Here is a 23,092-nt window from a genome sequence, read left to right as displayed (position 1 = left end):
GGAATAGCTGGTTCAGAGCTGTGTCTCATTAACTCGCAGCATGGGAATTTCAGTGGCCTGGTGATCTTTAAATGATGTTTTCTGGGCTGAACCTGAATTTTGATATCAAATTACTGATGTAGAAGAGTTGGAAGAGCAGCGTAGTGCTTATCTGTAAGGGGGAGGGAGAAAGCTTAAAACCCAAATCCACATAACTGGAAGTTAATTTGTGTTCTCAGAGTTCCTGTTAACTAATTTCATTATTTTACAGATAAGGTCAAGAGCTAAAATAGAGAAAATCCGAGCCAGCCTGTTCAACAGCAGTGACCTCATTGGCCTGTCCAGCCTGGATGGTGAAGATGAGCTGATGGAGATGTCAACTGAGGAGATTTTAACTGTTTCTACTGTAAACCAGAGTTTATTTGACACCCAAGGAAGCCCAGCACTAGAAGATTATTTCAATGATAAGTCAATAAAAGGTATGTGGTTTCACACTGGCAAATACCTCACTTGTACTGGGGGAGTTTTTGGGATACAGGGCTCAGATTCTCCTTGATTTGATGGGACTCACTAATTGAGGAGTGCCAGGGAGGAATTTCACAGCAAGTTTCCTCCTTCCAGCAGCTATTTGCAGTCTGAACATGGCTCAACTGTCCTCACAGCTAATCAAACAATAAATTAAAAATAAATAAAAAAATACCAAAAAACTCATCAACCCAAAAAACTACTGATTGAATTGTTTAGGGACTTCTTTGAGAAAATAACCACTGTGATAATTTACCACTGTTAGACACAGCATAACTTTAGAGTAGAAATTGGTCAAGTAGAACAAGGAGTAATTTATATTCTTTAAGAGCATGAAAGACCTGGAATGGGCCAGAATCCTGAATCAGGGAAGGATAATACTTGGAGGAAGTTCAGTTGACTTACTAGTTCAGCTGATAAGTGTTGCTGTCTGTCTACACCACATAATTTTTGTACTGGCATCATAAATAGTCTGACTTTTTTCATTCCCACTCAAATAATAATTACAGTATGTGGCCAAAACAGGAGAAAGCATTCAGTTAGTTCTCTGTCAAAAATGGATGCAGAAGGGTCAGCCTTTCCCTATGAAAGTGACTTTTTTCCCTACAAAAGTGACTTTTTACCTTACAAAAGTGATTTTTTTTTTTTCCCCTACGAAAGTGATTTTCTATGTCAAAGCAAGTGCCATGTGATAGAATATTTGAATGCAAAATCTATTTTCACGTTGCAAATCCTATAGAATTGTCAGGGTATTTTGTACCATATTGCTGGTTTGTTGTTTTGTTTTTTTTATTAGGTGAGAAATTGGTCCCAGGTGCTCGAGAAGTCCTCACAGAAATCTTTAAAAGCTGTGTCCATTCTGAGCAAATGCTGAGCCTGACCCCAGCCAAACCCATCAAGGTGTCTGACATCTACCTCAGCAAGGAGCAGATCAACTCCCAGACTCCTGGGAACCTCCTGCACGTGTTCTTCACCAACGTCCGCCCTCCCAAGAAGGTGCTCGAGGACCAGCTCACCCAGGTAATGCTTTAAAAACTGTTTGCAGCATCTTTTTGTGCCACTTGAGAGCACTGGGTAATCGTTCCCTTTCTGTGTTGGAAGATTTTAAGGAAGTATGGGGTGCCCAAGCCCAAATTTGACAAGAGCAAGTACAACAAGGCGGGCAAGGAGCAGCACCCGGTGAAGGTGGTGAGCACCAAGCGCCCGGTCACCAAACCCCCTACCAAGGAGAAGTCCATGCTCAACAGTGTCAGGTTGGTGTCTTCAGCCTTTTGGCACTTGTGAAACAGTTGATTTCTCTATAAGTATCCAGATTTTTTATTCCCTCTCCCTCTGTATTTCTATGGATTGGAAGAGGGAAAGGCAACTTCGGGATTATAAAAGACCTTCAAGGAACGTTTTGGGTTCTTGAACTCTTGAGTCAAGGCCAGGTTGGGCAGGGCTTGGAGCACCCTGGTCTGGTGGAAGGTGTCCCTGCCCACGGCAGGGGTGGAACCAGATGGCCTTTAAGGTCCTTCTCAACACAAACCATTCTGGGATTCTGTGGAGAGATGAAAGAAAACTTGGATCCTAATACTCACTTTGTCCCTCAGCCGAACAGCCTTAAGTGAGAAGAAACCTACTGTAAAGCCAAAATCTCCTGAGAAGAGCAAACCTGAGGAGAAGGACCCCGAAAAGTCTCCCACAAAGAAACAGGAAGGTAGGAGCTGGAGAGAATTTTTTATAGTTTTACGTACTAGAAAAAAAATATTATTTATTGACATTTATATGACATCATGATAGATTTGGTTTGTTTTTAACGAGGCTAACTGAATGTTTTTGAAAGAGTGATTTAGAATGCTGGGTTTATTTGTATCTCTAAATCTGGGCTTGTGAGTGTGAGAGCAAACTGTGCTCATGCCATTCATCCAACAGTGTGTAGACTGTGTGAATACATTGAGTAGAGAACTTCCTCAGGGGTGTGGTCTCAAGGGTTTTTTGTAGTGGGGAGTTAGGATATCATGGGCTTGAACTAGGTGGGGTTTAATCATGTTTCTCAATTTATATTAGAAATTCTTAAGTTACAAAAATGAAACTGGATGAAAGGGAAGCTTCAGATACCTCCTAAGTGTATCCGTGGAGGAGACAGCACAGCCATGCCCTGACAGGGGTTTATGCTTGGAATTTTTCTGTAGTCAGGTGGAAGAGTGAACAGACATGAGCTTGGACTCTGCTCTTCCTTGTAGGAAATGCCAGGTTAGCTCAGAAGCTGGGAATCTGAGTATTCAGCCAAGTGTGGATCCTTGATACCTGGTTAGATGGAGCTGTTGCAGAGGGTAGTGGGTGACTTGTGTCCTTGAGAGGAGGGAACAAGTGCCGTTGACTGAGGGCCAGGTTGGACCTGACATTGGGATGGTTGGAACGATCCATGGTGGGATGGGAGAACCAGGACAAAGCTGGAAGTAGCAGCCATCCACTTGTCCTTTGTGGGGTTTAAACTTTAGGGCAAGTCATTCACTGTTTGCTGGTCTCATCTTTGCTGTCAGTTCCTGAGGAGAAGTATCTGACCCTGGATGGATTCCACAGATTCGTGGTGGACCGCTCCAAGCAGGACATCCGCAGTGTGTGGAGAGCCATCCTCTCCTGTGGGTATGACCTGCACTTTGAAAGGTAAACTTTGCACATCTTTTTGTAAATGTGATACCGATTCATTGTGCTCACTTTAATAATCTTGATCCCAAGGGTTCCTGCTCCAAGTGGCTTTAACACTCCAATTTCCATCCATGGCTGCAAGGCCTGTCGATAAAATTGGTTATTTTCTCAAAACATGCTTTGAAGGAGTCCCTGTGCTGTCCAAATGCAGGTTCCTGACTTCTTGTAGCATAGTCAAGAAAATCAGATGCCATAGTGTCCTTTATAGCTTCCACACTGGATAATAAATTACCGTAATGAGAATTGTAGCTCCATCTGTCTCTGATTTCCTTCCACAACCAGTGCACTGGGTAATTGTTTAACTGTCAGGGTTCTTACTGGGTCAGAAATTGTGTAGAAGAGGGAACAGTTAATTTCTTAATCTTGTACAAGAATAAAGTCCCTTAAATGAATTCTCCTTATCTCCCTGTGTCAGGCCACAAGCTAATTGTTATAGCTCCTTTCCCCATATCTTCTGCAGAGGAGATAGTGCACTAAGTGAGCTTAATAGGCAATTTCTTTTTTCCTAATTATTTAATAACAGTGAGGAAAAATGGGGGATAAATCAGTTCTTGTCCTCAGACTGGAATTTTTGTAATGAAACAGCTCTGCTTAAGGGGACAGAAGAGCTCAACTCCAGGTAGTTCCTATAACACGTGTGGTTCTCCAAATGCTCTTAGTGAGCAGTGTAGGGCTTGGTTTGACCAGGTTTTACACCTCTCACCTCCAGGTGTGCCTGCATCGATGCCAGACATGCCCAGAAAGCGTCCCGTAAGTGGACCCTGGAGATGGATGTGGCCCTTGTCCAGTACATCAACAGGCTGTGCCGTCACCTGGCCATCACTCCAGCACGGCTCCATCCCCATGAGGTGTATCTGGATCCAGCTGATGCAGCAGATCCCAGGGTTGCCTGTCTGTTGAGTATGTATGGATTGTTTGCATAGAGGCCTTTTCCAGGGGAAGACTGGGGAGTGCTCCCGAACCACCCGGCTGTCCCCAGGGGTAGGGACATTCCTTTGGAGCTTGGAGCCTTGGTGGGATGAGGGGATGCTGAGTCTGGGTCTTCTGTCCTTGGGCGTGCTTGGGCAAAGTTAGGAATGCACTGCAACTGCTCCCTGCTCTCCAAACAGAATTCCTAGATCAAGCTGGAGCAGGAAATACCTGGTGAGTTTGGCTTGCAGAGGGAAGGAAGGCTGAATTTCCATTCTGGACTAGGCAGACTTTAGTCACCTAAATCCTATTTTAAGCACTAAGTTCCTCTAAGAAGGTCTCCACGTAATGCAAATTGAGCGATGATGAAAGATCCTGGACTCAGACACCCGGAGGGATCCAGGAGGAAACATCACAGATGGTTTTGCATCCCGAGTGCTGGGATCAGAGGGGCTGCTTTAGACACAGCTTGTGTGGCTCCTGGACCAAACCTGCTGGGAAGATGGGCTTTGCAGTAGGTGTGGGGTCTCTTTCTGTCCTTGACTGGATGTTCCCCCCAGATGTTCCCGTGGAGAGCCTGCGCCTGCGCTTTGCTCTGCTCCAGTCCCTCAACACGACGCTGGAAACGTTCTTCCTGCCGCTGGTGGAGCTGCGCCAGACGGACATGTACGGGAACAGCATCGCTGCCCTGCTGCAGGAGGCCAAAGGTGGCTGGGCAGGGCTGGGAGGGGGCACCAAACACGGCATCACCCCAGGGCACTGTGGGGGGAAAGTTTGCTCCTTTCGATTTTTAAAGGAGAGGGAGTTCATTCTTTCAATTAAGTTGTTAGACACTGTGCCCCTTAATCACAGAGGGAGCTGGCCCATGTTCTGTCTCTGGGTGGCCTTCAATGTTCCTTTATCTTCTTGGCAGCATCCATAAATTAAAATTGTTGTTAACAAGCAGCAGATCAGGTGAAAGTTCCAGGAATTTGTCATCGAAGTTGTAGAATTAGGGAGATCAAGAAAATACTTGCTGTGCATCAGCATTTAAAGTGGTTTTTACAGCCCTCACAACAACAAGCAAACTCAAGATTTAGGTCATTACACTTCCCAAGTTTGTCTTCTGAAGAAGATGATACAGAATTCACCAGAGGTGTCAGTGTGTTAAGGAGGTTTTTTTATTGGCCCAGCTGGAAAAAACCTTGTAAACCAGTATGGGGAAGAGAGGAATGTTCAGAGGTTTCTCTTTATAGAGAAATTAGATTTATTTTTGGGTCAGTGTCACAGCCCTATTTTTTTATCATGTTTTCTTGCCTGAAGCTTTACTGTCAAAACATCCCAGATGTCTGACAACTATTTGGCAAAGTGTTTCTATTTACAGAAGTTGTGGTGGAGTTGCTGGGATCTATTTATAGAACATTGGAATTGTGTTCATCAGTGTTCTATCCCAGTGCACTTATTCCAGAAAACATGAGTAACAAATAGGCTAAGTTGGACAGGGCTTGGAGCTACTTGGTCTAGTGGCAGCTGTCCCTGCCCATGGAGGGGGCTGGAACTGGGTGAGCTTTAAGGTCCCTTCCAACCCAAACCATTTTGGGATTCTATGAAATGCTTTTTTGAAAGAGCATAGATTAGCCATGTCTCACCTACCTAATGAAGAGGAAATTATTATTCTACCATTGCCCGTTAGAGAATTTCAGAAAAGAAGATTGTAGAAGGGTGAATTAACTGTACTGAAATGTGTTTGTTTCTTCAGGTTTAATCTTCTATGACACGAAAGTCACTGTAATGAACAGGGTGCTCAATGCCACTGTCCAAAGAACTGCCGACCACGCAGCCCCAGAAATCACCCTGGATCCCCTGGAAATTGTTGGAGGTATGGGAAGCACCGATCCTTTCCAAAACCCGTTACGAGTCAGCTCTGCTCTCCCCAAGCTCAGATGCTGATGAATGCAAAGGCTCTGAGCGTGGGGGTTTCTTTTCCCGGTGTGTTTCCCCAGGGGAGATCCGTTCCTCGGAGAACTCCTACTTCTGCCAGGCCGCGCGGCAGCTGGGCTGCGTCCCCTCCTCCCAGCTCTGCGTCAAACTGGCCAGTGGGGGGGACCCCACCTACGCCTTCAACATCCGCTTCACCGGGGAGGAGGTCCATGGCACCAGTAAGTGGGGGTGACAGAGTCACCAGGACCAGGCAGAGCCCAGGGCTTCACTGGAACATGCTCTTGTCAACTCCAGGGAGCAGCGTTCCCTTCATAGTGTTCATAGTCCTGCAGGTGGAAAGAATGTGATCCCCTTCTGCATTTGGCTTCTCAAATGCTCTGTGGGCTCTGTGTGTGCACAGGGAAATAGTAAATGGCATCTGACATGCCTGATCCCAGGAAATTCCGAGTACCTCGGGATGAAAAGGAAGGATTCAGTTTGCCCTTCAACCCTTTCATGGCAGATACTCTTGTGAGGATTTCTTTGCTTATTTGGAGCATACTTGTATATTTTTCCCTAAACAATGTTTAGGGTGTTTTCAATAGGATGTTTTCTTGCTTACTGATCAGATCTGTAGTTTCTGTCATTCCTTTTTCCTCTCTGTATTTGTCTGCCTTCTTATCCCTTCACCTCACAGATGCAGCCAAGCTGAAATCAAGTCAGATTTCAGGCTTCTTCCTAAAGGGTTCGGACTTGTTCATTTTACCCAAATTCAGATTAGTCCAGTGTCTCCTTTTTCCCTCCCCAGCACCATCTCTATATTGCACATAATTGTTGCAAGAGGATGGAATTTATGAAACGGGATCTATAATCTGTCCCTCTTCTCCACCACATGATTAGTTATTTTTCTACTTGAATCATGATGGAATTTAATGATACAATTCTTATTAAACCAAATTGCACTGAAACAACACCTACGAATTTAAACTAGACAACATTCAATTCAAATTCCTGACAAAGCTGACTGTGTTATTCTGCTGGCATAGCCTGTATTTTCAGGAAGAGACTAGTTTAAACACAATATGAGGCAATTCAGCTTTGCAGAGCTGTTGAATAATTACTGGGGTATCCAGGCAGGTGTCAGCCATGGTCAAAGCAGCAAATCAATCACTGCTATCCAAATGCATGTGGTCTGTGCTGATTGTTGTGGTCCTTGTTGGAGATTTGTGGGGGAATATGGAGCCAGAGAGTCCAAACCACACTTCTCATCTCATCAACTCCTGTCCCAATGTGGAAAGGAACATTCCCGTGAGCGTGCACCCATTAGCTGAGCCAGGGGCTCCTTGCTGCCTTCTCCCAGGGGAGTTCTTCTCTTTTGGAGGTCTGTGGTGGTTATTGGCAGTAGCTGTGAGGAGATAAATGTTATGTCTGTGGCTCAGCATCTGTGCTGGTCTCTGCATCACCTCACTGCTCCTACCTGTGCAAACACTCCATTGTTGTAACACAGCACCATGCATCTCCTAATCCAGCAACAAATCCCATTTGCAGGCCAGCTGGTGGGACAGACAGTTCTGCTGTTCTCAGAGTGCTGGAAGACAAAGCAGCACTCAGGAATTCAACAGGAAACAAATCAATATTTTCCTTGTTTTCCCTGTCTCTTTCCCAGGTGGATCTTTCCGTCACTTCCTTTGGCAAGTGTGCAAAGAGCTCCAGAGCTCCTCGCTCTCCCTGCTCCTGCTGTGCCCCAGCTCTGCCGTCAATAAGAACAAGGTGTGAGATCTCAGTGCCAAAAATGAGGTGGTTTTTCTCTTTTTGGATGCTGGATTTGAACAGGAGAGGAACACGCTTGTTTAGAGGGACAGAGAGAGGCCTCACATCAGCAGCCCCTCCCAGCACATGTAACCAGGCAGGTCCCACATCCTGAGGGAGCTGGGAGTGGCTCTTGGTGAATCCCTGTTGCACCTCACGTGCAACAGGCACTTGGGGAAGGAGCCAAGTCATCAAAATGCAAAATGTAGCAGAATTAAGACTCCCGGTCAGAGTTCAGAGTAAATGGGGTTCAGTTGTCTGGGATAGAGATTTTCTGTCCCAAACTGGTGAACTCCAGGTATTATTCCAGGAATATCACCAGGAAGGTCATTCACTTTCCCAGTAGAATAAGATGCTCCATCTGTGCTATTTAGTGCATTTTTAGCGTCTTATTTTGTGCAGTAGATGTTCTTTAGAAACAAGATAAAGCTTATGGCCCAAAGTATTTGCAGTAGTTGAGGGATCCTTCCTTCTTGAGAATATTCACAAGTAGGAAACAGGCCATTTACCTCAGCTTAAGACCAACTGTGTATCAAACCTGGCTCTGCAAATCCAGTCTGTATTTCAGAAACATCTCACAACTGAAAGACTGAAATATCAAGCATAAAACAAGTAGGGTGTTGATTTGCTGATGAAGTGATAACGTGGTATCAGTGTATAAATTACGCAGCCTCCCTGCCACTCTCTGCAGGTCCTTCTGTAGCCAATAAACGTTATTCCTGAGGTTCCAGTCAGGGTTTCCACCAGCCTGTTACCACATGGCCCCTCAGGACTGTCAGTTGTTAAATCCTGCTCTGTGTGCCCGTTTTTTTTCCGAAGGGGAAGTACATCCTGACTCCCAGCCCCATCACCTACGCCGAGGAGCAGCTGTTCCATTTCTTTGGGCAGCTCCTGGGAATTGCCATCAGAGCAGATGTTCCTCTGCCCCTGGACCTCCTGCCCTCCTTCTGGAAGACCCTGGTGGGAGAGCCCCTGGATCCTGACGTGGATCTCCAGGAAGCCGACATCCTCACCTACAACTACGTCAAAAAGTTTGAAAATGTAAGTAATTTTTTTCCCTTTCCCTCCTTTTTCTCAGTGTCCCCAGCAGGGAACTGCTGTCCTGTCTCCCCTCGGTGGTGGCTCCATCCTGGCAGGTGGTTTTCATGGGAGCAGGGTCAGGAAGTGTTGTGTTGTAGGATTTTACCTCCTGTTACCTTGGAGAAGCCTCTCAGCCTCTCCTGCTGCCAGGCAGAGGGGAATTAAGGCTGCTGAAATGTTTACCAGCATGTGGAATTGCTAAACCAGACCAGAACTCCCAAAGCAATTCCTGGATTCCACTGTTGGAGCGGGTTGTCCGTTGTGGTGACACCTGGACAGAGTCCCTGCCCTGCTGGTCACCAGACCCTTGTGGTTGTTTCCCACAGATCAATGATGAGACAGAACTGGAAGCTCTGTGTGCAGAAATTGCCTCTCAGCACCTGGCGACGGAGAGTCCTGACTGTCCCAACAAACCCTGCTGCAAATTCACCTACCTGACCATGACAGGGGAGGAGGTGGAGCTGTGTCCCAGGGGGAGGCACATCCCCGTGGGGTAAGGAACAGCCTTCTGGGCAGGACATGGCTCTTAGGTGGGGAAGAACCACCTCTGGGGTGACTTTCCAAGCACCAGGCTCTTCAGAGGTGCTTCTGGGAGAAGCGGGGGGCTCTGGGAAAGCTTTACTGTGTGAAAAGTTGGCAGGGATTTGGAATCATTGATGCTGTTTGGTTCTGTAAAGAACAGAGAGCTGAGGAGCAGGGCTGGAGTCAGCTGTGGGTGACCTTCAGGGAACAGCCACAGATGTGAGGCTTGAGAAGAAACAGGCAGGGGGGAGAGGAGAGGAGAGGAGAGGAGGAAGCTGAAGAGAGTGGAATTAAACTGGGAAGCATCGGAATGCAAAGCGCTTATCGCTCACTCTGGATTATTCAGAAGTGGAATCCCTCATAAATAGCTTCTGTACATGATGGTCTGGGGTGGGGCATGAGGGCTTCTACGGGCGTTCCTGCCTCATCCCAGCTCTGCGCCTGCAGGTGGGAGAACAAGGACGTGTACGCGGCCGCGATCCGGAGCCTGCGGATGCGGGAGCTACAGACCCCGGAGTGCATGACTGCAGTGAGGGCAGGGCTGGGCTCCATCATCCCCCTGCAGCTCCTCACCACGCTCACCCCCCTGGAGATGGAGCTCAGGACCTGTGGCCTCCCCTACATCAACCTGGAGTTTCTCAAGGTACAAAGAATGGCGGGTTTGGCCGAGCTCCCCCTGGGACACAGAGAGGAGGATCCAGTGGGAAGGTGTTGGGGGTAATCTTCTGCTTGTGATGCACCCAGGACATCCTTGAGGAACTCTGGCCTGTACTTGGACACCTCTCTTTACTCCCAGGGAAGTTTTTTAAGATTTCACTGGCTTCAGGAAATAATAGGAGTGGGGCTTGTTCCAGAGAGGAATAAGGAATTTGCTTTTTAACATCAAATTTTTAAATCCATCTCCATTTTATTGATTTGTATTTATCTGAAGTGTAGTGGGAAAGATTCCCGAAGGCAGAGAGGAGGGCAGGAGTGGACATGTGCTTTCTGTTCCCTCAGGCACACACCATGTACCAGGTGGGACTGATGGAGACCGATCAGCACATCGAGTTCTTCTGGAGCGCCCTGGAGATGTTCACGCAGGAGGAGCTCTGCAAGTTCATCAAGTTTGCCTGTAACCAGGAGAGGATCCCCTTCACCTGCCCCTGCAAGGACGGGGGCCCCGACACCGCCCACGTGCCCCCATATCCCATGAAAATCGCCCCCCCTGACGGTGCTGCAGGTACGGGGGTGTCCTGGGGGTGTCCACCTCCAAAGGCAAGGGGAGGTGGTTCCTCTCATGGCACAGTTCCAGCTTTCAGTCCCCCTTCACGTAATTTAAACTTGTATTTAGTGCACAAACAATGACAATGAGAGAGGCAGGTAGTTGTGAGTGTAAATAAGAAGAGAATTTGGTTTTAAGCCATGTAAAAATAAAATGGAACATAAACCTGAACTTCTAGCGGAAGGTTCCCTGCCCGTGGCAGGGTGGTGGAACTGGATGAGCTTTAAGGTCCTTTCCAACTCAAATCATTCTGAGATTCCATGATACTTAAAATTTTGTCTCTAGAGAGACACTGAGAGACTTTGTATATTTGTCTCTTATGCTTTTAAAATTATTGGGCTATCGGAAAAATATCGGCCCAAGGCCTCTTGGAGAAGCACAGGATATTTAAGATTCAAAAGACCCACAAGAGGCAGGGATTTGATTTTGATACCCTCAGTAAGGGGTGTGGGGGAGGAACAGCTTTGGGACAATGAGGAGAAAAGCATTGGGTGTCTTCAACCACCCTTCCTGGTGCCTCTCCAACCCCCTCCTGGTGCCTCTCCCGGCAGGTTCCCCGGACTCGCGGTACATCCGTGTGGAGACGTGCATGTTCATGATCAAGCTCCCGCAATATTCCTCCCTGGACATCATGCTGGAGAAGCTCCGATACGCCATCCACTACCGGGAGGACCCTCTGAGCGGCTGAGGGGGAGGAAGGGGGTACCCAGAGGTGACTCTGTCGTGACTCTGCCGACGGTGGAAACCCTCCAGTTCCATCCAGCACCTCCCGTGACTCCACCTGACGAGCTGGAGGTTAATTTATTTTCTGAACCTTCGTTCCCGTTACAGTAATTCCCAGAAGACTTCCATTTTGTATTTGTAGACTTTGTGGTGGACTGGTTCTTTTGCTGCCTTGTTTGTGGAATATTTGTAGGATAGTTTAGTAAAGACCGGTTTGTGTATAATTTAATTGGGAAAAAACCAAACCTTTCAACATGTACATTTCTAATTTTGTAATCCAGAACGAGCTTCCCCTGCAAACACAGCAGCAGGGAGGGCGTTCCGAGGTCAGGAAAGTCATGGATCACTCTTCCTTGAGACATTTTTGAGTACAAAAATGCGCAGTTTGGGTGTGGGGAGGGAATCACTGCACTGGCAGAGGCAGAGCACGGGCACTGTTGTGTCATGGGCAGGATTCGTGGCACTTACTTGAGGTTTGGAGCAGGAACTTCACTGCCAAACCTCATGTCCACCTTTCCATCACTTCCTTTTAAATCTTTTTAAACTCTGAGCAAGCACACGGGGGCTGCCACTTAATATGGGTTCAGCTCAACACTTTTGGGAAGATTTATAACAGAACAGTGAAAGGGCAGTAATTCCATTGGGTTCCTGCCCTAGATGTTCTTGAATGTCTGCTTTGCTTAGCAACAAAATAATGTCTTGTAATTAAAATCTCAGCAGAACAAACTGGCTTCTCTCTGAAGGGTGTAAGATACCACAGTCCAACCCCAAAGTCTGGGACTTGATCCCAGTTCCCAACGAGCTTTCAGAACAACCAGGGTGTGATCAAACTCATTTTTGTACTCAAAAATCTTTGATCTAAAGAGCAAATTATCCTAAAAATGTGACACCCGGCAGGAGGACGAGGAAGGAGGATGAAGCTTCTGTTTTATATGGAAAGACAGGAGCCGGCTGCGGAGAGAGAATGACGCCACGTCTCACTTGGTGTGTTGTGGGACGTGGTTTGGGTGGTCAGAGCAGCCCTTCAAAGGTTGTCTTGTCCCTCACTGGTGTCAGTGGCCACCCCCATCCAGGGGTTTCATGGACGGTGTTGCTTCACTGATCACTTGGAACCTGAATTCCAAGGAAGAGCCCACCCTGGAATCCGCCTGTGCCGGGGGCTCGGCACTGCCCTGAGCCAAGTGCCAGTGCTGGGCTGCACTGGGGTGTCCCTCAGCCTCGGGAAGGGGTGGGTGGGGTGTGACGGCACCTCCAGGTCAGTGTTCCGTGTCTCCAGAACAGGGTTTGGCCTGTCCGTGCTCCTGGGAATCCCACTGTATTTATTGTACATTATTGTGAATATTGGGAACGGTGAGTGTGTGGGACGTGGGAGATGCTGTGAGTGAGGGAAGAGCCTGAACACGTGTGGATGTTGTTGTTCCGTGAGCGAGTGGGAATGTGTGTGCAAGTCGTAGGTAGTCGTTGGCATCCGGAGTCTCCCAACCCAGTGGTTAGGAAGCTGTTACCCTCCCATTGCATATCCCCCTTTCCAGGGAACAGATCCATGTAGGAAGAATATTTACTCTCCAATCTCGTCCATTCCCTGGTAGAAGCGTTTATGTAGCTCAGAAACCACTCGGAGGAAGCGCCAACACCTGGAGTTTACAAAGACCGAGGGAAAACGAAGCCGAAGGAGCGGCTTGGAGCCGGTTTGTTCCCAAAGGGTGTCCTGAGGAAACGTGGGGTACACCAGTGGAATTCCGTGGCAGAGCTGTGGCTGCAGGTTGGGCACTTTCTGGGTGGTTTTGGGTTCCAGTCCCCCACGTGAAGCCCGAAAGGCCCCGGGTGGGAGGAGCAGCCACAAAAGGCTCTGGAGCTCGGAATTCCAACGTTTCCCAAGGCGCTGGTTCCACTGTCTGTGTGCTCCTTGGAGAGCACATCCGAGTGGAGCACATCTGCACCCCGGCCCCGAGACGTGCTGGAAAGTTACTTGATCCGTATTTATTACAGTTAATTATTTATGATTACAAATAACGAACTTTGCGTCGATGCCGTTTGCACCTGGGGGTGTAAATGGAGCTTCTTCTACAGGACAAGTGTCACACCAGTAACCAACCTCCATCGACTTGGTTTGTTCTCAAGAACAGAATCAGCCCCACAGGAGAAGGAGCTGTGGGGGGTTTTCTTGGCTTTTTTTTTTTTTTTTTTTTAATTTCATGCTCCTTGGGAAGGAAGTGCTGCGGCCCCTCGGCTGCGGCTCCAATGGCCTTTTGATTAAAGCTTTTCTAATCATCCTTAATTCCTCGTGCTTTAAATGAACTTGACATTGTCTGTACTAGGCTTGTTTGTCAAAGCAAAGATTGGTTTGTGATGATTATTATTATTATTTTTTTTTAATATATATTCATTCAGAATGTAAAATTATACTAAACCATGGAAAAACTCTGGAGCTGGGTATTAGTTCTAGCTTGGTGTGTGTCCATCTCGGTTCCGTACACGGCATTAACCTGTAAGTGCTCTTGGCCATCGAGTGTACACCTGCATAAAGGAGATTCTTAACATCCCTCTGCACTTCTCGTGTCCTTCTTTGGGGCTGCCAGGAATGAAACCCACTGCTGGAGCTGCCTGAAGCACAGGATGAGGAGGGTGAGGAAGGAAGCTGCAGGTTCTCTCTTTAAATCCCTCTTTTATGGGTCATTTTTATTTACTTGGAACAAAATGTAAATATTTTGTACCAAAGCGAGCACAGCCACTGCTGAGCTTTCTTTTCCTAGAGACTGGGATATTTATCCTGAGGAGTAACACAGGCTCTGCCACCTCAGTAATTAGTTACTTGTCATACTAATGGTTTCTGACCCCAAGCATCCCATTATCCATCCCAAACCCCAGGAACCAGCTCCCTTTCCCTGATCTTCCCCAGGAATGGGGAGAACACAGGTTTGGTTGCCACCTGTTCTTGAATACCTTTATTCTTCTTATATAAATAAACGCCTTTGTTGGGAGCATCTGTAAAATGTCTTTATTTTAGGAGGAAGATCCCTCCAGCCCTCATTAATCTCCGGCTGCACCAGTGGGATGGAGATGAGACCCTGCCCAAAGGGTGACTGGCTAATTAGCCCTGCTAATGCCATCTGCTGCACCCCCTTAATTAGGCTTCTCAGAGACCTGCTGCAGCTCTTCCAGTACCACTTCCCAAAGCCCCAGGGCTGCCAACAGCACAGGAACACAGACCCAGGGCAGGTAAGGGTGAAACGGGGATTCCCAGACCCCCTGTCCAGCACCAGGGAAACACCCTCAGAGAAGGTTCATGGAACAGATTTTTACTGCACAACGTTCTGAGACAGCATCAGATAAACTTTATTCCAAGGAATTTACAAAACTGGGATAATGCGAGAAGCTTTTGACCTCTGACCCTCGGTCCCGCTCCGTGTGGGGCAGGTCCATCCAACTGCTCCCTGTTGGGTGGCACCTGCTGTGCCTGAGCAGGACAAGGCAGGACACACCCTGGGAGCTCAGCCTGGCATAAATCCTGTCCTGGGATTGCACAAGGAGCCCACACGGACACAGAACCCAGGTAGGGCCAAGGTTTTACTGCCTTGGGGGTGCTGGGGGCAATCGGAGATGTAAAAACCTGAAGTTTGCTCTCACAGATTAAAAATAGATACTTAGAAAATGGTCACTGCCTAAAAATTTAAATCCAAGGTGGGAATTTACTTGTGCTCTGACTAGAGTGGGGCAGAGCACAGGAACAGGGCCAAGAGCTCCGTGTCTTCCAGCACTGGTGGCTCATTCCTCAGGCGATCCTGCCCCTGGGCTCTGGGCTTTGGCCTTAAGGGAAGGGAGAAAGAAAGGAAAAATACTCTTTTCAAATATTACTTGATAATAAGCAATTGATAAAAAGCTCTCTGAAGCAGGAGAAATGTAAAATAACTCCTTGTCCTGGCAAAGCTATCACAAGGGGTAACAGCCAGGGACTGTCCTCTCCTCCCTGTCCATCTCCCTTGCAGGAGGAGCCCAGTGGGAGCCCCGGAGCAGCACTGGGACCCCTGGAACTCCCACCCCCTGAGCCCTGCAGGGCTGGGACCCATGTGCCCAGATCCCAGCCCATCCCACTGCCAGAGCTGCCCCTGCAGGCTCACCTTGGAGCTCCTGCGCCTGAGGCCGATGCGCCCGTCCTGCAGCCTGAGGCTCCTTCCTCCAGTGCTGGGGCTGTGGGGGATCAACAGGGACACCTTCAGAGGAGGCAAACACACCTGGGACAGGTGAGTATCACAGCAGGGACATGGGGAAGGGGTCAGGGAGAAGCTCGTGTCTCCCCTGAGCCCTGACCCAGGTATTTCTGTAACAGAACCAGCTCCTGTTGAGAGCCTGGGGAGAGCAGAGCACTGCCATGGACAGGTAACCAGGTGTCATCCTGCATTTTATCCCAGGGGCCACTTTGTCCATTCTATTTTGAGGTAAGAAGCTAAATTTGTTGTTTGAATCTCAGATAAGCACCAGCCAAGTTCAACTGAGTCCATTTGAAAGCCTGTGAAAAGCTTTTCAGCTACGGGCAAATTCGAGGGAATCAGATCTGCACCTCAAGGAAGGGGAAGAGAACAGAAGGCAAAGGTGGTACCTTGGCTGGGCTGGAGCAGCTCTGGAGAAGCTGGAGGTGAAGGTTTCTCCATGGAAGTGCTGAGCAGGTCTGGCTCGTGGCGTTGTCCCCCCTGCAGCTTCACCTGTCCCTCTGTCCTTTGGTCTCCCCTGGCTGCCATTCCCCTTCCTGGGCTTGCCCTGCATGTTGGGAGCATCAGCAGCTCCCGGGGAACAGGACAATGGTGTGTTCCTGGCGTTGGCCATGTCATTCCTCAGCTTGGTCCCTCGGGCAGGGCAGCCCAGCCCTGACTGCCCAAAGCCTTCTGTGGGCCGAGGAGAAACATCTCCTGCAAGGACAGGACACAGAGCTTAACAGGAACAGCACCTGCAGCACCAGCCCCTGGAGAGAACAGAACCAGACCCATTTCCATCTCTGCAACCCAAGGCTCCATAACCCAAGGCTCTGGGTCCTCATTGAGGACCCAGAGTTTAGTGATTTAATCCTCCCAGACTGGGGGAGAGGACTGAAGGTTTTTCAACTTAGAGACAGAACAGGGTAACAGCACCAGCACAGAGCACGTTTGATGTGCCCCAACCACAGAGCAGAGTGAGCCTGTGCTGTGCCCACCTTGGTGCCTGCTCCGTCGCCGCGCCGGCTCCGGCGATTCCCGTCTCTCCGGGGCTGGAGCAGCGGCCGCAGGGCTGGCCGGGCGCAGGTCACACTGGTGCTGCAGCAGAACACACAGACACTGCTCACATCACCTCCCACCCAACTATTCCTGGGAAACACTGAGCAGCAGCACCCCCCGCAAAGGAGAAGGTTAGTAGGGAATTGTTGTCATGGAATCCCAGAAGGGACCTTAAAGCTGATCCAGTTCCAGCCCCTGCCAGGTTGGCCAGGGCTTGGAGCAACCTGAGCTAGTGGGAGGTGTCCCTGCCCATGGCAGGGGCTGGAACTGGATGGGCTCTAAGGTTCCTTCCACCCCAAACTATTCTGGGATAACCTATGAAATGGTATCAGATCTCATTTCCAACAACCCTGATTTTACTCTCCCCCAGGATAGGAGAGGAAAGGCCCAGAACAACCACCCAAACTCCAGCTGCAAACTCCAGTTTGTTGGGACCAAGAGCGTGAAAGAGCCATGACATAGAAAATGAGTGAGCTCAGCATTTTCCAATCTTGTCTGTAACAGCAGCAGATTCCAGAGGGCACACCACTCCCAGGTCTGTTCTCTACTTCCTCTCCCACCCACACAGTTTTGCCCTTGTGCTCCTCTCCCCCCTCAGTTGACTCACATCCAGGTTTCCGCAACATTTTCTGTATGAGTCAAATACTTCAATTGTGCAATTTCAGCCCTTTTGTTTAGTTTCTGTTACAAGAGCTTTAAAATAATCTGGTACTTTTCAGTCAGAGCCTCACCCTGGCACAACCCTCCAGCTGGACCCCAGAGCTTTGTTTAGGAAGCTCTGACCCAGGGACAGTTACCTGAATTCCTAAAATGTCCAAGAGCCCTCAGGACTCAGCACGTCCTTGAGCTGGATGTGACACGACAGATCACATCCTGTTCAGTACCTGATGATGGAAGAGAATCTCCTCTTCCAGTTGGATGCCACAAAATTCACATGGAATCATGATGTTTCCATCTGCCTGGACAGCTTGGGGTTGGGATGAAGGGAGAGTCCTCCAGCTGTTGGAGCCAACAGCACACAGACCATCGTAGTCCCATGGATTTGGAGAAGAGCTTCTCTTACTGAACGAGGCAAAGGCACTTGCTGGGTTACACCCCGTCTGTTACACAAGAAACACAGAAAAATCACCTTTCCTGCTGAGCCAGGCGACTCTAAAAACCACTTTCCTTGGCAAAGACCCAACTGCCAGAGTTCTCTCAGTGTCACTGTGTCAACCACACCTTTTCCAGTCACAGTAAAGTCTTTACTTCAAACCCCAAGACACAAGGTAGCCCCAAACCTGGTGAAGGATCAGCTCCTCGGCAGGGCAGAGCTCCTCACAGAACTCACAGGGCAACATGATGGTCTCCGTGTCTGCAAGGGAAGGGAAGGAAACATCCTCTACTGTGGAGAGTCTGGAGCAGCTGGAGTGACTGATCTTCACAATCCCTGAGCACCAGGCTCTGGTCTGTGCTGGGACAGCACCCAGAGCAAACGCTGAGGAAACAGCTCCTCCCGCCCCACTCGCTGAGCTTCACATCACCCAGAGGAGAGCAGTGCTTTGGGGTCAAAGATGGAGTGAATGGTCTGGGAAAAACACCTCTTACTGCCCTCAATAAACCCTTCAGTGCCATTTGTCCTTCCAAAGTAAGCTGCTCTCCAGGCCCCTCCCAGATCCTACTTCCCATCATGTCTAATTTCCATGAGAACATCCCTCCCTGGCTGTGGGGGGGCTCCCACCACTAACCAAGGTCAGAGACCCCCCACAGCTTTTATTCCTTCTTCCCTTGCTTTGCCTTAGGAGAAGTCCTAATTTGCCTTAGGACTAATTTTGACATTTTAAAATACCTAGATAATTTTTAACATTCCCAGTCCAATCTTTCCTTCTCCCTTCCCTCAAATTTAAGGACCCACCACCACCACCACCATATTTACACTTACTTTTTCTGCAGTTTGAGGTGCTAAAAGACCCTGGAGAGTCGTAGGAGAAGGTGTTTGGCTGCTGTGTCTCACTGAGGTGGGCAGCTGACCCGGGCTCTTTGGTGTAATCATATTCCCAGAAGTCCCTGGGAATTCCAGCTGCAGTGTTAGGGTGAGGATTATTCTCATTTTGCAGGCTGAGAGCCAACGCGTAGTCTAACTCAGCATTCCACTCCTCTGGAAGTGGGGAATGAGGGATTTCACTTCTCTCCAGCTGCTCCAGCTCATCCTCTTCAAAAGATAAATATTGTAAATTTGAGAAAACATTAAACCTGCCCCCAGCAGTTCCCTCCCAGGACACTCCTGGAGTTCAGCCTTTCAAAGCCAAGGACAGCTGTCCCAAATTCAGGAGGATGAACAAGGAGAATCATCCTGGGTTTGTTTGTACCAAGCAAAAAAGGAGAAAAATAAGGAAGTTGTAACTTCCTTACTCCAAAAGCTTGAACTGAGGCTTCTTGGGAGCTTTAGTGACTACACTGAGCAAGTTATTAATACCCTGTAACCTTATACCTTTTACAAGGCTGAAACACTCCAGCTTTGTTTTTTCAGTATATTGATAAGAAAACAAATTATTCTCAAGGACACTGTATTTGACAACAGTGGGAATTACACAGAAGAAACCCACGAAATGTCACAGTTTCAAAATTTTCATGGGTTTTAATTTCGTTTGCTGGTAGGGAAGCTGCACTGAAAGGAAAACCAGGCTTCCAGAGGCTGCACTGAAAGAAAATCAGGATTCCAGACTTCTGATTTCTTTGATTCTCCTGCTCCTGTTTTCCCCCTCACAGCTGCCCTAAATCTGCTCTTCCCCCTGGGCTCCCCCCTGGCCCAGCGCAGGTACCTGGTCTCAGTCGGTTCCTCGCACCTCGCAGACCTCCCTCCTCATTCCCAAATCCTGGTGCTGTCCCGCTCCCTCGGGGTTTCTCCTCCGTCCCACAGACCCGGGGGTGCTCCTTGAGGTCCCTCAGCAGGACATTCCGGCCGCAGTCCCCGCAGGGCTCGGTCCTGGCCCCGCAGTAGCTCTCGTGCTCCTGGAGCTTGTTGAAGGCCAGCGGGATGTCACAGAACTGGCACAGCACGGGGCGCAGGGGACACGCTGACTCCTGCAAGACACACAGGGATGGCTCTTCCCACGTGAGGCAAAGGAGGAGGGAGGGTCTCAGTTTGCTCAGGGGTTCAGCACTCTGTTGTTTCCTCATCCAAAGCCTCACTAAAAAAATAGCCTGGAATAAGATACGACCCGAGAAACGTAACGACAACGTGTTGTATGAGCTGTGTACCACAAACTGAAGCTCTCCAGATACTCAGAGCACCGTTTGAAATTATTTTTGACCTGGACAGCAGGTTCACATGGAGGTTTTTGAAGGTGGCTTTTAGATACAGACCTGAAATCCAAGGACATTTCACTGAGTACAGCTAAAAACCACCTTGGTGTGTGTTCTGCAGGGAACAGACTTACACCTCATTTACTACTCAGCAAAAACTGCTTGTAAATATTCTTTACCCCACACTCGACAACAGGTAAGTTGCCCTTTAAAAGGGGTTAAAAATAGATAAAATACCTGTTATAACTGCAGATGCTGCAATAATAAAACAGCACTGTTTGCTTTGCAAACAAAGCCAAAAGCGTCACACACAAAGGGGCAGGATAAGCCACTTCCAGGGTTTAGAACTGGACAGATTTCCAAGGAAAATCCTTTTTCCCCTCAGCAATAAACAGGCTGAGGTGGCACTTCCAGAGCTGCCTTTAAATGAGCCCACGGGAAGGGACTGACATTTATAACAAGATTGCCTGTGACAGCAGCCAAGTGGATTCAGAACTCAGAAAATCCCACTGTGTCCTATTTTAGTTTATTTTACAGGCTATTTTTAAAGTCTGTTTGGACAGAAGTTATTGCAACTCACATATAATAATCAGTTATTAAAACTCAATCCCTGCAGCAGAGGCAGAAACATAAAATGGTAAAGGAATGGACAAAAAGCCAGGTTAATCATATTTTGAAATACTTATTTTTCACTTTAATCACTAATAAGGACAAAAAATTACCAGTTATCACAGATGGCTTGACATGAAGACCCTATGTGGCTCCAGCACTTTAAGGCAGTTTCCAACCCCCTTCTCCCACAAAGTGTGAATTTAGGAAGCATCACTCAGTAAAAGGATGCACAAACCACAGGCTGGAATTCTGGCTGACAGGAAGGCTCTGGAATCAGTGCTTGGAAACACCACAGAGTCTCTCCCAAGGGTTTAAGAAGAGAAAATCCACCAACCTCGTGATCCTTAAGGAGACTGTTTTCAATCTTCATCCTACACTTGCAGGTCACCTGCAGCAAACAGACCTGGTTGGATTAATTGCCACAGAAATCAGCAGTTTCAGAGGGGGAATGTGTTTCTCACCTGCACATGTTCAGACTCAATGTGGTTCTTCATCTCAGACTTTGGGATGGAGTCGCTGCAGTAGGGACATATTTCAATATTCCTGCGACAGTGGATTTCATGGATGAGGAAATTAACTGCAGGAATGTCCTTTTTGCTGGGAGAAAATCACTGAGGTTACTGGGCAGAAACACACTGACAACAAATTCAAAAAGTTGTTCGTAACAAAAAAATAATGCTAAGGAAGATTTTGATGAATTCATGGTTTAAAGTGATTGAGTAACTCCAGAGAAAGGCCCAGCCAGGCCTCAAGGTTCCTGCACAGGTGGATATTAATGTATTTAGCACCCAAAAATCACATTGCATTAAGATAAAATCCAGGTGCATTTATTTCCTTACGTGAAAGGTGAATCATGCAGCACAAACAAGTTAGCACCGGTGCAAGTTAATAAACTAACCTGAGGAGATAAAAGCTTCTGCCTGAAAATAACTTGGCTATGAGATGTCAAACATTGTTCCCTTGTTCAGGGAATGATGAAATCATGGAATGGTTTGGGTTGGAAGGGACCTTCAAGCTTATGCAGTTCCACCCCTGCATGGGCAGGGATACCTTCCACAGCCCAGGTTGCTCAGAGCCCCAGCAGTAACAACACTACTCTGTACCCCAAAATTCCCCAGCTCTTATTTCTAAGATGCCCGTTTTCCTCCCCTGAGGACAGGAAAGGACCAAAGACAAAAGGACCAAAAAGAACTGAGGCGCCAGGAGCTCAGTCCTCACTCCTGCCTCAAGCAGGAAGCATCGCTTCTAGATGGATGTATCATCCCCCCTCCAGGAAATCAGCCCTGAAAACACCCAAATTAACTGTATAACCTCTTGCTCCAACTCCAGCTGTTCATGTTTCTTTTTTTTTGCCAAAACCCTGGCAAAGCAACAAGGCCCCACAGCAGCATCTGAGCTGCGCAGACCAAACAAACCCGGATGATGTTGCAAGAAGCCCTTTGGGTTCTGTTGTCTCTCTGAAAAAAAACAACACTGAAGAAGTTGATTTCTTTAACTGCTTGTAGTCAGGACCCAATTTGTGAGGTGAGGTTATCAGTCACTGAATTACCATCAATGGGAGCTGCTGTCAGAGAGAACTTCCACAACAACGTATGCTTAGGGCTTCTATTTTTATATTTCTCCTGAGCTTCTGAAGCACAGAGCTACTGAAGGAAAACCTGAAATCGTGTGGATTTCACTGAAAAACGAGTCTGTATTTCTATCTGAACGCTTTAGTTTCTCCCTAACAGCCTGTTAAGAAACTTGAGTAAAAGTGGAGAAAATGACAAGGCGTTAATAGCTGAGAAGGTAAAAACGACGGCCAAGCGTTTGTCTATAAAGGCAGTAGTTATTCCGCTGGATCGCCGGTGTTTCCAGCATTCCACAGAGTCCTACCCCGGTTCAACGCGGCTCCGGCCCGGCCCAGCCCTCACCGACCCCGGCCCGGCCTTACCAGTTCCCGCAGAGCCGGGACTCGGCCCCGGGCACGGCGGCGATGGCCATGGCTGGGCCGGTGCCCCGAGGGGCTGCTGCTGCTGCTGCTGCTCCTCCTGCCCCTTCCCCTGGCGGGGAGCGAGCGAGAAAAGGAGGGAAGGAGGAAGGGAGCGAGTGAGGGGGGAGCGCGGCCCGGCGGGTGCCGCTGGCGGGGGCCCCCAGCCCGGCCCGGGGCGGTTGCAGAGGTCGGTCCCGGGGCTCCGGGGCTCCGGCCGCTCGCAGGGGGCCCTCGGCCCTGGGCTCGGCGGGTGCCGCTCGCAGGTCCCTCAGGGCTCGGCGGGTGCCCCCGAGGGGTCGGTAGCCGGGTGTCGGTCGCGGCTACTCCGGGGCTCGGCGGGTGTCGATCGCGGGCGTCCCCAGGCCCGACCCGGCTTAGTGTCGGCGCCCCAGATCCGTGTCAGTCACCGCTCCCGGTGGCTCGCGTCCCCAAACCCAGCCCGGGCCGCTCTCGCTGCCTCCGCGTCAGCGCCCGCGTCCCCAACCCCGACTCGCGTCGCTCACGCGCATCCCCAAGGCCCCTTCCCACCAGCGCTGCGGATACCCCCCAGCTCAGCGCCGCGGGTATCCCCCCCCC

General features: G+C 48.9%; 2 protein-coding genes across 7 annotated transcripts in view; one reads left to right on the top strand and one right to left on the bottom strand.

The window, feature by feature from the left end:
• HECTD4 (HECT domain E3 ubiquitin protein ligase 4) overlaps window positions 1-13,946 on the top strand; it is a 70,306-nt gene extending 56,360 nt beyond the window's left edge. For all 5 annotated transcript variants that reach the window (XM_017814248.1, XM_017814247.1, XM_017814244.1 and 2 more), the window contains 15 exons: window positions 251-458; window positions 1,301-1,524; window positions 1,606-1,757; window positions 2,097-2,203; window positions 3,030-3,153; window positions 3,905-4,095; window positions 4,665-4,811; window positions 5,843-5,962; window positions 6,087-6,242; window positions 7,670-7,773; window positions 8,632-8,853; window positions 9,219-9,385; window positions 9,862-10,057; window positions 10,414-10,636; window positions 11,230-13,946. In XM_017814248.1, coding sequence (XP_017669737.1) covers window positions 251-458; window positions 1,301-1,524; window positions 1,606-1,757; window positions 2,097-2,203; window positions 3,030-3,153; window positions 3,905-4,095; window positions 4,665-4,811; window positions 5,843-5,962; window positions 6,087-6,242; window positions 7,670-7,773; window positions 8,632-8,853; window positions 9,219-9,385; window positions 9,862-10,057; window positions 10,414-10,636; window positions 11,230-11,366 — 2,478 coding nt within the window. In that variant the 3' untranslated portion in view covers window positions 11,367-13,946. The remainder of the gene's footprint in view (window positions 1-250; window positions 459-1,300; window positions 1,525-1,605; window positions 1,758-2,096; window positions 2,204-3,029; window positions 3,154-3,904; window positions 4,096-4,664; window positions 4,812-5,842; window positions 5,963-6,086; window positions 6,243-7,669; window positions 7,774-8,631; window positions 8,854-9,218; window positions 9,386-9,861; window positions 10,058-10,413; window positions 10,637-11,229) is intronic.
• Window positions 13,947-14,716: 770 nt separating this feature from the next.
• On the bottom strand, window positions 14,717-22,695 carry TRAFD1 (TRAF-type zinc finger domain containing 1). 2 transcript variants are annotated; one of them, XM_017814249.1, is made up of 11 exons: window positions 22,478-22,695; window positions 21,006-21,141; window positions 20,879-20,932; window positions 19,449-19,710; window positions 18,569-18,838; window positions 17,928-18,001; window positions 17,532-17,747; window positions 16,587-16,686; window positions 15,999-16,305; window positions 15,520-15,589; window positions 14,717-15,208 (listed from the first exon to the last, which is right to left on the bottom strand). In XM_017814249.1, exons 1-11 carry the CDS (start codon window positions 22,525-22,527, stop codon window positions 15,167-15,169), a joined length of 1,581 nt encoding a protein of 526 aa, XP_017669738.1. In that variant the 5' UTR covers window positions 22,528-22,695; the 3' UTR covers window positions 14,717-15,166. The 2 variants fall into 2 exon arrangements, with proteins under 2 accessions (XP_017669738.1, XP_017669739.1); XM_017814250.1 differs by lacking the exon at window positions 22,478-22,695 and adding an exon at window positions 22,094-22,471.
• Window positions 22,696-23,092: the final 397 nt, after the last annotated feature.

Source organism: Lepidothrix coronata, unplaced genomic scaffold (assembly GCF_001604755.1).
Source record: "Lepidothrix coronata isolate B3197 unplaced genomic scaffold, Lepidothrix_coronata-1.0 Scaffold44, whole genome shotgun sequence".
In the NCBI taxonomy this organism is placed as follows: domain Eukaryota; kingdom Metazoa; phylum Chordata; class Aves; order Passeriformes; family Pipridae; genus Lepidothrix; species Lepidothrix coronata.
This window is presented reverse-complemented; position numbering and strand designations above follow the sequence as displayed.